Source organism: Anarrhichthys ocellatus, unplaced genomic scaffold, assembly GCF_004355925.1.
Source record: "Anarrhichthys ocellatus isolate YVR2014 unplaced genomic scaffold, GSC_Weel_1.0 scaffold9, whole genome shotgun sequence".
Classification (NCBI taxonomy): domain Eukaryota; kingdom Metazoa; phylum Chordata; class Actinopteri; order Perciformes; family Anarhichadidae; genus Anarrhichthys; species Anarrhichthys ocellatus.
This window is the reverse complement of record NW_022280039.1, coordinates 8,441,416-8,459,234: the sequence shown is the minus strand read 5'-3', so window position 1 is coordinate 8,459,234 and position 17,819 is coordinate 8,441,416. Positions and strand designations below refer to the sequence as shown.

General features: G+C 39.6%; 1 protein-coding gene across 2 annotated transcripts in view; it reads left to right on the top strand.

The window, feature by feature from the left end:
• Nucleotides 1-5,197: 5,197 nt before the first annotated feature.
• tacr1a (tachykinin receptor 1a) overlaps nt 5,198-17,819 on the top strand; it is a 35,487-nt gene continuing 22,865 nt past the window's right edge. For both annotated transcript variants that reach the window (XM_031849198.1, XM_031849197.1), the window contains exons 1-2: nt 5,198-5,899; nt 17,485-17,679. In XM_031849198.1, coding sequence (XP_031705058.1) covers nt 5,499-5,899; nt 17,485-17,679 — 596 coding nt within the window. In that variant the 5' untranslated portion in view covers nt 5,198-5,498. The remainder of the gene's footprint in view (nt 5,900-17,484; nt 17,680-17,819) is intronic.

The window sequence follows — 17,819 nt, the reverse complement described above, 5'->3', positions numbered from 1 at the left end:
GTGAAAAAAACCCCAAAACAGTTTGACATACAATCCTGTCTTTAAATAACTGAAGTCAGACTAATTTAATGGAAAACAGCAGTTAACAAAATCCTTTCATAAGATCGATGAGTGAACAAAACTTGCTACCACCTGTTTTAGGATTGTTTAATACTGATAGATTGGACATAGCTAACTAGCAGCTTATAGTTTGGTTCAGCTAGATGATGCATGAATGCTAAATGTGAGCTCATACGTAATAAAAACATATCAAGCAACCTATTGCTGCAATTTACACCAAAAGGAGATTAGGATCAAACACCCAGAGTGAACTAGGTAGCACTGTAAAACAAGTCTCAAGTGAATCTTGTTTAATTGTGAAATACAATAATCCTTTCAAAGTGTAGAGGCCGGAGATCAGAAATACATGGGTCTAGTTATTATTTATTTATTTGTACATGGGGCAACCTGGTGGTCTAGAGTTTGACCATGAACCGAAACAGCCTGTTCTCAATCCCAACTCGTAAATATGGCAGCATTGTTAATGGTTCACATGTCAAATTATAATTTATGAACCGGAACTATGTCACCATCGATGGATGTGTCAAACAAACACAGAGCTTTCCCCCAGGAGCGCAGTGTGTGTCCTGTGTGAAACAAAATGTCAGTGTTGACTCTTTTAAAAGGTATAACGTTACTCCTACTTGTTTTTATTCTGGAAAGAAAGTGTATCCATGTAACGAGCGGAAATTGATGCTGGAGGGCTACCTAGAGCATCATAGTTTGACGTGTATGGTCATTGATCATGCTGCCGTATATTTTACTGCTCCTATACAGTGGTGATTCCCTTTCACTGTGACAGCCTGTTGCTATCACCTGAGAGTCATACAACTCCCCTTTCCCATCACAACAGTTGATGACAGAGCCCCAGCTGCAGCCATGAGGGGATGCTCAGTATCAGTCACAGTAGTGATGACAGCTTTAGGAAGGTAACAAGAAAATTGCTTTTATTTAACTTTGAAAAATAGACTGACTATAATGTTTTTTTCAGTAGTTTCAGTACCTGAAGGAGCAAAATGTCAACATTTAAATGTGTCCAATACTTTGGTTTTTCTGTATAACTGTTAAATTATTGGCATTCCCATCAGCCTCAGCTGTACTTTGCGTTTTGTGCTAATTCAAGATTTTGGCATGCTTACACACTAAATCTAGATTGTAAACATTGTAAAAATTATATCTGCTAAACATCTACATGTTAGCATTGTCACAGTAAGAATGATAGCATGGAGATGTTAGCATTTAGGGCAAAGTGCCACTGTTCCCAAGTAGAGCCTCACAGAGCAGTTCGCATGGGCGTAGACTATAGTCTTGTTTTGGCGTTACCTTCAATTGAAGCAACAATCTAAATATACGAACAGTTCAAACTGAATTGCTTTGAGAAAAAGGGACGTGATGCATGCTTTATTAGAGGAAAAACATCTAGACACAGAAAGAGATGTGGTCAGAAAGTTAATATTCAATTTTATACAATTACAGGTAGTCATCTCTGTTCATTTATAGCCTAATTTAATTATAAGTAAGATATTTCAATGCACTGCAAATCAAATGTAGAGGACTCTGCGGATCATTGGGCCTCATGCAGTGACATTCTATTAAATGTCTCTTATATTTTGTCTTAATTGTCTGTCAAAAGAGAAAATAATAATTCAACCCCAGATGCACCAAACATTCTAAACAATCTTACCCAGGTGTGCTGAATGATGAGTCCCAGTTGATCATAAATTGGAGACTATGCTTGTTGAATATTAGCATAGTTAATGCCCCCTAAACACTATAAGTACAGGTGTTGTGCCGTGTGCAAATACAAGCATTGAAGAGATACCACCAAAAAAAAGTCTATAAGAGAAGGAAGAATTTCAGCAAAAGTTAAATTGAGGTACTGTTCGATAAACTTTCATAAAGTCAATATGTGATTTTCTAGAACATCAGTACTGGTGTTACAGGAAAATTAAAAACATCGAAGAGCAGCATAAGCCATTCAGAAGCTGAACACACGTGATATCATCAAAGGGTTTTTTAATAGTACCAATAGTATTTGTTTTGCCCACGATCCAATCGATATTATTATTCTGAAACAAGAAATAATGAGAACAAAATGTGAATCACCGTGAATCACAGAAATTATTTATTTATTTACAAAATAAGAACCAATCGTTGAACACAAATAACAGAAAATGTGTTCATATTTTGCGTCTTGCATGAGGCCCAATGTCACATGGTGCATGGATAGCAGCCGTACAGGTTATTGTGACCGACCTGATGTTTTCATGGCTAGAGCTATGCAGTGCAACTAGGATGCAGCTGAAATGAGGAAGAATATCTCATCAACGTGTGTGGCGTCGCTCACCTCTTTTGCTTCTCCTTCCAAGCAGTTTAGACTCCACCATGGAGCTCTGACAGTTGTGATGGAGAGGACAGTCCAGAGTGGATCGAAGCTTCTCCCAAGAGAAAAGCAACGTCCTCGTGCAAGAGGACCATAATTACCATGACTGGACACCATCTATAATGGGATTATATTTGGAGGATAACATTTTATGATAAATTATGTTGTTGGGGTCATCGGGCAATTGTTGACCTGGGCAGGACATAGATCAGGCATTATGTGAGAACCAGACATTTGCAGACAATTACAGAAGAGAAGAGAACATGTGTTGACCAGCCAGTTTTTGATATTAGAGAATAAAACCACTGTTACAAACCACAATGTGGTGAATAAGTTATCAAACAGATGCAAATGTATTGTTTTTAAACTTAAGGGGTAATAAAGGTGATAAATCCTGTGACCTGATCATTATATAAAAATGTGTGGGTTACTTTAGGGGCCATGAATTCCCAGAAACGTTCATGGACATTCAACTGTTAGAGTTGTCACAGACCAACGGGTTTTAAGGGGTAATTCTGACTTGAAAATCCTGACATGTCATAGCAGCCCAAGAGTTGTTTGTGTTGGACAGACAGATGGAAAAATGAACTAACTGACTGCATATCTGCCTTTTTTTTTACCTTCATTTAATCACAATACTAATACATAGCATTGCTTCTTCTTCTTTTTCCAGTGAGCCTTAGTCAAGATGGCAACCTACAAAAGGCTCATACAAGAGGTACACTAGGTACTCCGGCATTAGCATGCATGAAAAGAGTAGCCTGCAGTGCAATAGTTACGAGAATTGTGAGAGAGGAAGAAAATAGTCACGTATCAAAGATGTAAATTGCATGATTTTCTGCGCTTTGTGAGTTTGACGTAGTGAATGATGGCCTCAGTGCATCACAAAGAAACTGTCTGTTCTTTTTCCAATATTATTCCAAAAGAGCCTGACAGTGAATTCTGTGTGGCATTATTGTGTGGCTGCTGTATTTCCAGTAGTGAATTTACCGTGACCCTGTCCAACTGTATGGTATCTCTTAGTTGTTGTGGAACCTGGTAATGTAGCAGCTTCATTCATATATTCATGAGAAAATTGTTCTGGTAATCAGCAGCTTGCCTGTCTGGCCAAGGTTGGTGTAAAAAACAACAACTCTGCTTTAAATATAATAGATAGAGTTCGTTCACATCTGAAAGATATCGGATGTCCAGAGAATCCTATTTTCTGTATTGTTTCTAAAGCAGGCTTAAAGCAATACAGCCACATAGGGTTGAAGCCCATGTACATGAAGATATTCTTACTGAGTGAGTGACTACCTTCTGTAGCCTCACGGGGAAATCTTCCTGAAGCAAACAAAGAGCATGTATTACAATTTTTGTTCAACAAAAAAATTGTAAATGTAAACTGCAGACTTTAAAGAATTTAAAACTGGCAGAAGTTATATTATGTAGTTAGAAAAAGATGCATTCAATTCAAGTTTAGTTCCAATAACTTAAAATTGCTAATGTAATTTAGTTAGCACTATATGTTTCATCAGAGTGAGCGTTAACAGCCAGGCCAGGGGCTCTGTGAGGCGGTACTTAAGCAAAGTCGTGCTTTGGCACAAGAGGAAAAGTCAGGGGATCACCAAAGACATTGAGACCATTTATGTTTGAACCAAATTGCATTGTAATCCATCCACAGTTACAGAAATGTCAGTGTGGACCAGATACAGCAGACATGCAACTCACCATCAGACTAATATAGTCATGCCACTAGCATGGTTTAAAATGCAACAGTAGGTTATAATATTAATAACCTATATGTCCTGCAAAAATATCAATGATGTCACACCTTTCAGATTCACAGCACTAAAACCTGTGGCGATTAAAGGTCCTCTACTCCACGATCACAAAACAAAGGGCTGTGAGTTACAGTCTATTCAACTTTTTGCTTTCCAGTCTTGTTGTGCCTTCAATAGTCCAGTGGCAAGCCTGGAAGCAGCCCTTAATGAGCTCATTCATCCTCTCACATTGCTCCTCTGGGAAGACTCCTGCAAATGCAGTCTTGAAAAATGGAGCCGGGAACAAAGCTCTGATAAAATATATAAAGTTTGATATTGTGAACAAGTGCTGTCTGCTGCAGAAAATATCCCAGACTGGCCCTCTTATGAAGAATTTCTGTTACCGTGTTAATCAATAAAATCTATTTTTTACTACTAAGCGTTTTTTGTTTGTGTTTTGTGAAAATATGTAAAGAACATCTGAAGTATATGTTTCATTACTACTGTTGATCTTTGTCATCAGCATGTTCAAGTTCTATGAAGCAGCTCATCCCCAAATGCACATCCAGACTGTGAGACCACAAGAGGGGGCGGTGAGTGGGAAGACAGGGACAGTGTGACACCTCACCACATTACACACCACATCCAGAAAAAAAATGGGTTCCTTCAATTTTATTTTGAGATTAAATCCATTCAAAGTGATGGTCATCAATGATGCCTCTACACAACTAAAACCATTATTATTACAACTTTGACACTATTTGTATTGCTATTAGCACATTATTACTCATGTGCCCGAATGCGTTCATTCAGTCTCCTGCTTGTGTGCGATTTGTTATTGCCTACAAAGCAATTATGAGCGAATTTAATCAGATGAGAGGTATTTAGGCATGATTATCCTGTTGGCTTCTGAGTCGGATTGAATAAATAGAATAATCATAATTACAGAGACTTCCTATTGGACGGGTGCGCAGCGGCTCGCTGCATAAAAGTGAAGTGCAGCCGCTCAGTTTGCGCAGAGAAGCAGCAGAGAACAGAGCGGAGAGGACGGAGCACAGAATTGTTTTTGCGCGTTTTTACGCACAGAGATAAGTGACAGTAACATTAGTTTAATAGATAGTCAGGTGTAATCGTAACGTCCACATGTGTTACTTATACTGAATCTATTATTTCCAAGAAAAAGTCTCTAAGTGAACATTCCAACAGAGCGCGCAGCCGTCGTGCTTTTCTTAAACTTTGGTCCCTTTGCATTTGCCACCGGAGTTGTCTTGTTATGAATTAGGCTTGTATCCAGTTGGTGGGTTTTAAAGTGACTTTCGGTCTTAAACAGCAAAATGGATCCTTTTTTCAATGTCACCAATGCGCCAGATTGGACCACCGGCTCCAACGACACCAACGGGACCACGAACTGGAACCAGTTCGTGCAGCCAGTCTGGAGAATTGTGCTCTGGGCCATTGCGTACAGCAGTATAGTTATTGTGTCCGTGGTAGGCAATATCACAGTGATCTGGATTATTATGGCGCACAAACGCATGAGGACCGTCACCAATTATTTTCTTCTGAACCTGGCGTTCGCTGAAGCCTCCATGTCCGCCTTCAACACGGTGATCAACTTCACATACGCAGTGCACAATGAGTGGTATTTCGGACTGTACTACTGCCGCTTTCACAACTTCTTTCCGATCGCAGCTGTCTTCGCCAGCATTTACTCAATGACCGCAATCGCTCTGGACAGGTAAGCTGCGAGTCTGTTGCAAAAGTATACAAGAAATGTGTTTAAAATACAACATTATCAATTCACGACTGATCAAAGTTCTTCACCATATTCTCCTACATGATTGACAACAAAATGCAGGAATATTGCGCTCATACTGGTTACGAATAAAAATCAAAGTGCTATGATCACATTACAGAAAAGAAATCGCTGTCTAATTCCCTTTTGCCCATCTTATAAGCTCCATAGTAATATTTTAGAAATAAAACTACTGACATCTAGGAGGATTCTGGTCATTATCAATTCGTACAGGTGGGGAACAGGTTGTGAATTTATTTAGATGTTTAGGTAAAAGGTTATTGAGGTCAACTGCTCTTTGAACAAAACAAAGAAAGGAAACTTTTATTTCAAAGTGCACCAATATATTGCCTTACAGTTTTTTCTCTTTACCAACATGCAGCTCAACATAACAGTTTTTCTCACATCAAAATGCACAAATGCAACCAAACAACTTGATACATATATAAACTGTGAACACTGACATTTGTCACCCACCAGTAACAGTCATTAAACAATTATCAAAAACGATCAATAGGTAGCATTTTAATGTGTATCTTTTATGTCTTTTTTTATTTAGCATAAACCAAGATCCCATTACAACAAGAATAAGGGCATGGATTGTGCAACCTTACAGTAGCCTAACTTATGTGTCAGATAAATGAATCAGAAATGCTGCAAAATGATTCAACGGGCTTATTTTTTTTTGCCAGTGTTCTGTGTGCTGTCTCTTGCAACACAATCTTTTTGCATGTCTGATCCACCCCTGCAATTTTCTACTGTTATGTCCATTATATCCAGCTATCTGATCATGTGGCTGGTGGTCATAAACTCTCCACCTCCATTAGGATGGATTTCCTCTGTGGGGTTGAGGAATGGAGAGTAAGGTGGAACTAAAAGTGACTCCAACCTGCGATGGGCCGTAAACCACTCTGACTAGACGAGAACGTGAACTAAAGCATGGATTGAATGAGTGGAGGTATTTTGCCGGCGGAACAGTTATAAGCTAGTGTGACAAAACTTTACAGAATTTGAAGTTTGATTGTTGCGTTATTCAGCAATAATGTAGCGTGAGCAGGATTTATTCAGCATCTGTTAGCCAAAGTGAACTGCAGTAGATGATCATTGACTTCTCTTGCTCCGACTGTGTGGAGAGTTTTGATAAAGTGAACTCAGTACTGAGAAATGCTTTTATTTATTATTCTCCATCAAAGGACCTCTTCTTATAGTCACAAGTTGAAGGAAACTCTGTGGAGCTCAGTGCATGCAATAACCCTCCCAATGAACATTCAGGTGTGAAGGACCCCGAGGGTGAATGGAAATTAGATGCATAAAAAGCCCTGTGCTGCTTTGTTAATATGTGTGAATGCCTGGGCATGGGGGTGTGAGCCATTGCATTTTCATGTGTTTGTGCGTGTGCATGCATCTTTGTCTGTATGGTTGTGTGCGAGTACACATTGTATGTGTGTGTACTGGTACATCTGTGTCCAGGAATGCTGTTTTATTTACAATGTGTGTTTGCTTGTGTATCTCTAATCTGTATTCATTGTGTGAGTGTGTCTGTTTCTGGATATGAATGCATCAATGTGACACATACGGATGAACATCCTGCCTGCAGCTTGTCAAGTTTGCATAGGTGTCTTTTATACCTCTACATCTTCGGTGATAATGGCCTCTAATTCTTCTGTATATCTCTCTTTTAGCAAGAAAGCCATGAACTTGACTTTTTCGAAAATGAAGTTGAACTTTTAGAGGACGTGAGAACAAAAAGGCAGATTAAGATGGCAACAGGCCACACATTCAGGCAAATTTGCCCCTGACCCGTGTCCATGCTACACAAACATGTTATTAAAATCCTGAGTAGCATATAATTCACACTGACAGCATTATACTTTTTCTGGCTGTTGTAGGAACAAAAAAAAGATTCACCCACTGTGATATAATACTCGGAGCTATCTCTCACTGCTGTTTAGGATGCAGTTAGTATTTCAATTCTTAATTTGCAATCACTACTTCCTGTGAGAGCTGAAGAGCTCCCATTAGTTGCAAGACATGACACTTTTTTTGGAGCACAGTGCTCCATCAGCCCTGATGAGATGCTGCAGCTGATAAGGCTTTTATTCATCTCCATCATTGCTACACTCAGGACTGGCGATCTATGGGTCGTGTGTAGTGCAAGAACACCACACAACCCATAGATCACCAGTGCAATCAGGGTGCTGATGCCAGTGTGCTGAGTTAGAACCACGGGGGAGTTTTCCACTTTGGCTTGAGTCGCACTTAAGTCAGAGAAACTCTACTTGGGACTTGTCCTCAAAAGACTTGACTTTGACTCAAGATTTGGGACTTGTGAACAATCTTTGTTATATATTGCTGAATTTAGGTTTGTATTATGGGAACGCAATTTTGTAGGACAGGGTAGGAATATCTTGCAGTTCGATTAGTCCTGCAGCCATTGTAAACTTTTTATTAGTTTACCTTGTTGGGACCATGTGCTTCACCATGTGCTCTGTGACAAAGACACTGGGGCCTGCCTATTTTGCAGAGCAATCAGAGGCCTGATTGCAGTTGTTGATAATAGCAAGCTCCAAGGAATGTTTCACATGGCCTTAGATGCGAAAGCAATAAAACATCAACACTGCGATCTAATTGAACAAGGGCCACAGACACCCCAACCCTGTGGTGCAGCTCTGGCCTGTTCCTGAAACTATAAAACTTTGCTTCACCCCCAGCTCTCAGCCATTCCACGCGATTCAATTTGCTTGTGCTTAGGCACAGAAACATAGCTTTGCTGCTGTTAAAAGAAAAACCTAGGTAACAGTTTTAGATTCGCTGGACGAATAAAGACTGTTTGTTTTGTTTTTGTTTCGCATCCTAAAAAGAGAAGCGGACAACTTACCTGCAGAAGTGAAGAAAATGCATTCTTCAGAGAAAGAGGACAACTTCTCTTTCCAATCAAGTCGACTTTATGCCGGTTATAAGGAAAAAACATTCCCTTACTGAGCCAAAGAAATTATCTCTGACACAGAGAGCACGAAGCTCGCGATCCTGAGTTGAACCGAGGAGCTCAGAAGGACAACAGTGAATGCCACGAAGTCATCTCACCGCAAGGCTTAGAGTCTGTGCAGATTTAGGTCATAGTGTATGCTCTGAGATCGTTAATGTTGTGTAGAAATGACTGTATTTCATACTGCTGCAATCGTGTTTTGAGATCAGTCACCGCTAGTGGGTCCGGAAGTTGTTGTCTCATGGGTTCAAAGGTCAGAAACCCGGTTGGGCAAGTCCAAGATCGTCAGCCGCGTTTCTGTGATGAGATAGCAATCTTCCGTATTCCACCGCGGTGGGGAGGATCTGCTTTGTTTTGGAGGATTTCTTTTTGTTTGCTTTCTCTCTTTTTCTACTAACCCACACACATATAGTGTTAAGTATCTCCGGGTGGAGCTAAATAGCTCAGCCACGTGTAGATAACGCGATCTCTCTCGCCATTTTAGAGTCTCGTGCCATTTTGTGATCTCGCGAGGCGTGGTCACATGCGAAACTACACCTCCATTTTGATAGTTCGATCTATCTTCAATGTGTAGTCCCACGTGACGTAGCCACATTCTAGTTTGCATCTGCCATTGTCTGAGCTGTTCTCTGCGTTTCTGTGCATGTGTATTGTGATTATAGCTGGATATGTGGCCCGTGCTCAAACTAAACACCTTCACTGTTCAGTCTGGATGTGGAATAGTACCTTGACTATTGACATTGTGAGGGAATACTAATTATAACTTAGTAGTATTAATAATTCTATTAATGTCAATAATTTAGTTTTTCATATTTACTGATAACTCAAACACGCTTCTTTTCGTTCCCAACAACCTGAAGTATGAAAAGGCAGCAGCCATCGAGGATAAGACACGGGCAAGATTGGGATGTTTGTGGCCATCAAGGGGACCAATACTTTGTAAATATACATTACAAAGTGACCCCCGAAAATAAATAATAAAAAAGATATCAGATCAGACTTTGAAGATATTTCAATTTTTTTCAGCAACATTGGTGGCACCTGTTGTTTAATTTCAAAGGGGCTTTGATGGAGCTAAACGAAGTAAAGTGCTGCAGTTTTGTCACCATAAAAGGGAAAGTTGTTTCATCTCATACAACTACTGAAAAATGCCAGATTTTACACACATGTTTTCAGCATAAAAGAAAGCTAAAATAAAACACACTGACATAATCATAGATAAAGAAAGCAGCAACCCACAGAGTCTGGCAGCCTGCTCTGGAGGAGTCTGCTCAATGAGACAGCAGGGGAAAAATTGGCCCCAAACTTTAAACTTTAATTTATACCAACTATTTAAATTATAATCCTTAAGATTTTCATGAAAACAGACCTCATTTTTATCTATGGTCTGCATTTTTTCTGTGTTATTTCTATTAGTGGTGGTGGAGTCCGCAATTCCGGTCCTAAAAAATGGGGATTTACAGAAAAAACGATGTATGTACATTGTATTTCTGACAACGCTGCTGCTCAAGGAGTATTTGCTGTAGTATTAAACCGAATGGTCAAAGGTGTCACAAAATGATTATGATTATGATGCACTAATTCATATTTTCAACAAATGATCAAAAGGAAAAGTACTTTGTGAAAGGGTTCATGTGAAAAAAACAGACAATTATCAGTTCCTTTCATATTTATGAAGCATTCATAATAATTATTAATCGTAATGGATTATTATTATTATCATCAACATAATCATAGTCATCATCAATCATTGTTATTATTATTATTATTATTATTGTATGTCCCTCTGTTCCATTGGAGGCTCTACCTGATGAATTAAACAGCTAAACAGTCAAAGATAAAGCAGGCACAACCTGGCAAACTAAAAGTCGCTACTGAAATGCATTCTGGGAAACACCTTAGTAAATCTGGCTTTTTGCACCGATTGTCAGTGTCTGACTAATGATAAGTGCTCTGGGCTTTAAGGGCACTTCGGTGGGAGTTGTTGAGAGAAATAAGAATGTTTTTCATTCACAACCTGCCAGCCAACCACTTCCCTGCCTCTCTGACTTCTGAGCTATTACGTGCTGCCCCTCACACGGCTGAGGAGCTAATACTTTGAGAAATGAAAGAGTGATTGTTTGAGACTGGACCATTCTGTACCTTTTATATTCACCTGGCTGAAGCACACAGCCAGCTTTTCCCAGACAGACCAGGTCAAGACATTACCACAGCCATTAGCAAAGAGAAAAGTATAAAGTAACCATCTTTAAATTAACCCTGTGGGGAATAATTATAGAAATCTAATTTAAGTAATTTCAAAGATTCGTGGTGACTGCGAGGAGGCTGGTGCCGCATGCTCACGAAGAAGCACAAATCACTGAATAAAATGGAAATGGAAGCTACAATGTTGTCACAACTTAAACACTCCATAAAACAGGACATACAGTAAAAGATGATAAAAAGGTAATTGTTGCTGTGATGTCAGGTGTGTTTATGTTGGCAAACTGAATTTCCGACCTGGTATTCCGACTTAAATTACCGTTCCATTGCACTTTTATCTGAGTTCCGAGTACAATGGATTGCAGCATTACTGCACAGCATATTAACGACAGCTCACGGTGGCCTCCTCTCCGGCTCTCTCACCTTTCCTCATCCAATTTCCACTTCCTCCACTCCCTCTGAAGTCTTTTTTTTTCCCCCAGAGGGATCATCACGGGAAGTTATTCTGCCCACCTTTCTCTTCCTGGTTATCTGAGCATGAAAAGTGGGAACAATAGGTTATCGCTTCTCAAAAGGACTGTGTTGTATGTCTACGTGTAGCTCAGTGGGTAGAGTGGGTCGTCCTTTGATCACAAGTGTCCTTGAGCGAGACACTGAACCCCAACTTGCTCCCTGGGTGCTTCACATTAGCCCTCTGCGCCTAAATGCTTAGGTCAAATTTCCTCTATGTACCTGTATGTATATGACAATTGTAATGAAGTTTAATTTCATAAAGGTTTACATCTATAAAACAGGGATTAGAGTGGTGTGAGAAAGAAGACATTTTAATGATTTGGATTTCTACTGTGAGTGAAGTTGTCCTTTAGGTTTTCTCTTTTAATCTGTCTGAAGCCTATCACAAACCATAGGCACATGCATTTTTATTCTGTTTGATCTATTTATGGATCTATGGTCCGAATGATTTGGTTATTCTTTATTTATAGGGGACAGTGCACATCAAATACGATAATGCTAAATACTTGGCTGCAAAAATGTTAAACCAAAACTATTCATACCGCCAGCGATGCAAATTTGAAACACGTTTTCAATAAAAGGTTTGAATAGATTTGCATATGCAGCGAGTCAATTACCGTAATCCTATTGACCTATTGAGTCGGTATAATTTACCTCTGGCAGTCTGTCTGAGGTAAAGTACTGTATAGCCCAAGCTTCTGTAAGCTATTTTATTGAGATTATTTTAGCAAAATGCTCTGAGGGAATTTTATTCCCTCCTATTTTAATGCTGAATCTCTTTGGTGTATTTGCGGGTCAGGTCACTGCACACACAGCACATTTTGCATTCGGATATCTAGTGAGCAGGAACGCATCAAACATTCCCACTGTTTATTACAGATCTGATGATTTTGAAAGACAGCATCAGTGCTTCTATAAATCCACATCCATCAGAGGCAGCGTCACACATTTAGATCATTTTGAACAGCTGCCTCAAAGCTATGTCACCTCTTAGTGAACAAACAACACTCCAATCAACACTTGTCATCTCCTGTCACTGAAAAATCGTCTCCGATTCTTGACAAATGGCTTCGAAGCTGTTAGTGCCTTGCTTTAGGGCACTTGGCTGGCTGGTGGATTTTGTTATAATTGATGATGTGATGTTATCTTTCATTTGGTATTCCTATTTGTTGTTTTAATTGTTTTGTAAGTACGGTGTCATACAAAGAGGCACCGTATTCAAAAAAAACCTGCAAAGAGAGAGGGCAACCTTTGCCATCTGTATGAGACGCACCAAGCTTTCAACCAACTCCAATGTAAACAATCCGCATTATTATTAGACGCTCAGTGCAACTGCCGTTGTATAAGGTGTGTGGCAGTCTGCTTAGGGCAGACGGGAGGGGAGGATGGATAGATGAACATATTTTAACGTAGTTTACTTACGCAACTTCCTTATTTTATTAACACCAGTTACGTAAAGTAGTTGTTTGACGTAACAAATGCACTTAATTTAACCCAAACCACAATCTTTTCCTTAGCCTTACCAAGTGCTTTTGTTACCAACTAGACCTAAAAACTAAGTAAACCTATTTGGAAGTTTATTTTGAAAAGACACTGTATGCATGTAACAATGACAACGTTGACATGTTTGGGATATTTGTCGTTTGTGAGTCATAAAGTTACTAAGGCCAAATTAACCGCTAGATGCAAAATGAGCTCACATTTTGTTTTTCAACTTTCAGATATTATTGCAGATATTTGCAGTTAGCCTTTTGATTATTCATAGCCTACCAATTAACATAGTGGTACATCATATCTGGTCATGAAATCAGAATGGTGGAACTTAAAAAACAAAAACAGAACAAAAAATATATGGTATGATCAGTTCATCAAATAGTCATTCCCGTTGTATGACTGTGCAACTTGCAGCATTGTGTTTTCTGGATTTGTGATTTCTCTATTTGGTTGTGCTTTTGACACTTTGCAGCACGTTTCCTGAATGCTGGGAGGATCGGATTTTCTAGATTAGGCTAACCTCAACAAGCAAGCTCATCTTCTGCCTCAGTGGACACACATTGCTTAGCATTTCTATGTGCACATACACACATAGGATACATACTCAACCATGGAAGAGGGGATGCAGGTGGATATTGGTTTTGCACAGGACATGGTGTCTGCTGGCTTTTGATGAGACTGAGGCGGCTGAAGGATTCATATGTATGCATGTAGACAATAATAGAAACAACAGTGACAATACTTCAAATTACCTACCACACACATATGTACACACACACACCCCAGGCTCTTTATCCTCTGATGGAAGTTTTACGTAACCTTCTGCAAAACAACAAAAAAAAAACGTAGAAGCCAATAATCCAGATTAAGCAAATTCATGATCAAATTACCAAAGCCTACTTTCAAATGCAATTTGGAAAAAAAGGACAAAGAAATCACTGGCGGGCTTGAAGGCAGGCAATTTCATCCGTAGCTTCAGCTGCTTTCTTCTTAATCACTTCCTTTTCTTCAGGAAAACAATGTAGCAGCCTCATGGTGTTTGTATCGAACTGTTTGCATTGCCACGGCCGTTTAGGTGCTATTTGTGGATAATTGGAGGTGTATGTCACCCATGCAATCTAACACCAGCTGCCCATGCTGCCTGCCACCTAGTGAGAAGGTATTATCTTGAGAGGAATCAGATATTGCTCACAGACAGGAGTGCGAAGTCTCAAAGGTGTGCTTTCCAAGATGTTAAATAAAATGCAGGGACACAAGGAGAGCAGAGCTCGCTCCAGGCAAATCCATAAAAATGAAGTACCTCTGTACTGTTGCAGTGGTTGTTGGGACATTTAAATCCATTCAGCCATTTTCCTCCATCTATTATCCAGGTCGCAGGGATGCATTAGAATGCAGAGACTTTTCTTTTGAGAAAAAAAAGCGAGAATAAAAGGAGTGTTCATATCGAGTTATGCTGGGGGAGCTATAGATTATACGCTGACAGAAAAACAGCTCGAACTGAAACACACTATAATTGAATAATAATTGGTATGGGGTTTGAATGTGCATCGCAGACGTCGATCAGAAAGCTTGCGAGTTGGCTAGTTTAGGATAACAATGATCTTGATACATTATTATATTTCTGCTCTTTAGTGTGGCTGCATGTCAATAGTTAGCACATCATGCTGTTGCCGGTAGGTTCTGGTAGGTTTTGCACAGGTCTGTTTCAGATTGGTGTGTTCCGTATGAAACCCATATGAACAGTCCAGCTTCTTTCATCATTCTTGATAATCTTCAGTCTTCAATCACGCCAGATTGACTGCTCATTTTAAAAACTAAACCTTTACTTGTCTGGTCAGGTGTCCAGGTTGCATTAGATCTGAGCACAGTGCTTGCAAGCCAGCAGGGGTGATGATGATGCTGATTTGAGCTTGTGGAGCGAGCAGAGCACTGTCCTCTGCAGGTGTGTGTTTGATTCTGACATCAGCAGCCCGACTATGACTCACCTACATGAATAAAAGCCACATGGCTGCCAGCGCTGTTTGAAACAGAGCCAAAGTAAAGCCAAGGCTGTGATTGCCCATTTTCAGCAGACCGCTGGGAGCGTTTGATTTCAAAGGCCTCCTCTTGTCTCTGATATAATTAGAGGGAGAAGTTGACGTCCATTTAGCAGATTCATTCGGATTATTAGTAGAATTAAGCCTTTAATTAGACCCGACATTTCACTCGAGAGCTTTGCTTAAAAAATAATAACACTGATGTTAATGCTCTGTAGAAATTTATACCGTGCATGCTTCCAGACTGAATACAGTCAGGCATTACAATGTTTAATTTCAATGTTTTTAACACATGAAGTGTATAATTAATATATGTGTCCCTGACAAAATAGTTTTCAATCAAATCAACACTTTACTTGATAAATGTAGCTCCCAGGTTATTGAGTAATACGGAAGAACAAACCATGCTTAAGGGATTTAAATGAAGATAAATGAATTCAACCAAATCTGCAATGAACTTCAGTCAAAAATCTATGCAGAGGATTTAAAAAAAGAACAGAGGTAATGCATTTTAGTTTTCCCCTTACACCCTGAATCATTGTGTATTTACTGAGGAACTGGATTCTGACAGCAAGTGTTTTGATAAAGATGTTCTCGGTCATTTTAGGTTATTCATGCACTCGTCGTCTCTCTGATTAGGAGTCTGATTATGAACCTGTGATGTGATTACTAAAATGCACACGGTAATCATTTGAGTAGAAGTATACTTCATAACACTCTTTGTAATGCAACTCTCAGGAGAGCACACGTTTGTGATCCCATCCCCATAAAAAAAACTTTTATCCAGAAAATGAATTATGTACCAGTATGACTTTTGACAAATCAAAGCTTACTGTGTTGTTCGACTCCTTTTAAATGTTTCAGACGTAGGTGTGTGGGCGAGTGTGTGTATGTCCTGCAGGTTGTGTTTCAGTGTGAAGTTTGAGTTACCCTTCACATACTCTATTTTCAGTTTATGACTCTAATCAGCATTACACAAATGAGCATTTTTCACACTTTGCCTATCAAGGACCTAAATAACTTGTGATCACACACTTAACAATGAATTCTCCATCTCTACGACTCTTTATCCTTTCCCCCAGTCTGCCTTTAGGTAAACAATCAAACACAATCACGTACAAAACTAATTTATTTGGTTAGAGATGTTTTGCAACGGGCAGCTATGGTTTGTAGTTCTAACATTTTCATTTAATAGATTTTCTGAGCAATCATTCCAAATGATTGCGAAAAGCAAGTGCATAATAAATGATTTATTAACCGTAACGTGTTCTTTACATCCACGTCAAATGTAAAGTTTGTAGCCCTTTTTATTCCTTCATTTTAGGGGACAGAGAGTTATTGCATTAGTAATTATGAATATAAATAAGTCATCACATTAAATATTTGGTGTCAAATCCTTTGGAGTCCATGAAGGCCTGAGGGCTCTGAGTCACAGACATGAGCAGACTCTTCACTGGTAACGCTCTGCTAGGCCTGCACTGCAGACAGCCTCACTGCTTGCTTGTTTTTGGGGATTTTTGTTTAAAGTCTGATCTTCATTAGGTTAAGCATGTTAAATTCAGTTCAGACGAGGTCCTGCTGCATCATCTTACAATTGTTCACCCAAAATGGATGTGAACACCTTCAACCATCATTAAATCACTTTAACCTTACACTCAATGTTAAATCCAGTGTGCTACACTGCAGCACCAAAACATATGGATCAATAGTTTTGAAGTATTGTATGGCTGAGAAGGACAATATCACTTTCATGTCTGTTTGATAAATATAGCGCTTAGATTTGTTGAGCATAGAATAAAGAGAGGTAACATGGGGAAAGAGTTAGTCTGGCTCTGTCCAAAGGTAACAAAAGCAGTGTGTGTCTGAATGTATATCTTGTTTATTTAATTCATACAAAAACCAGTGCGTAATATTGACATTTATGGATTTGCGGCGAGTTATTTGCAGGACTATTTCTTGTTCGGGTGCAATGTTTCTTTGGACAGAGCTACCTTTCCCTGCCTCCAGGCTTTATGCTAGGCTGAGCTAACCAGCTAATAAGCGTATTTACCAAAATGTCAAATTATTGCTTTATTCATCTGTCTACGTGTAGATTTCAGATGACTATTATTGTATTTTATCAGTTCAGCATATTACTTTCAAAGCCAAGCTATGAACTGCGAATCAATCATTCAGTAAATAAGTGATCATCCAAACTGCGTTATGTCAGAGGTGGTGGTGACTCATTTAACCTGACTTCTACTCGGGTAAAAGAGGCTCAGGTGTTGCTCAGCATCACTGTATCTTCTCCCCTGCAGGTACATGGCCATCATCCACCCTCTGCAGCAGCGCATGTCCTCCACAGAGACCAAGGTGGTGGTGGGAGTGATCTGGGTGCTGGCTCTGCTCTTGGCATTCCCTCAGTACTACTACTCCAACACGGACCAGTACCCCGGCCGGGTGGTGTGCTACATTGACTGGCCCAAATACACCGTGTGGGACTTCAAAAAGATGTGAGTGTCTCTGTGGAACAGCTATTCACATAGTCAACAAGCACCGTTAATTGCTTTTGAATTGATAGCAAATGTGGGAGGATGTTGTTTGTATTAAGTTTAAATTAGAGAGCGTGCCGAAAAAGCACGGAAGCTTTTTG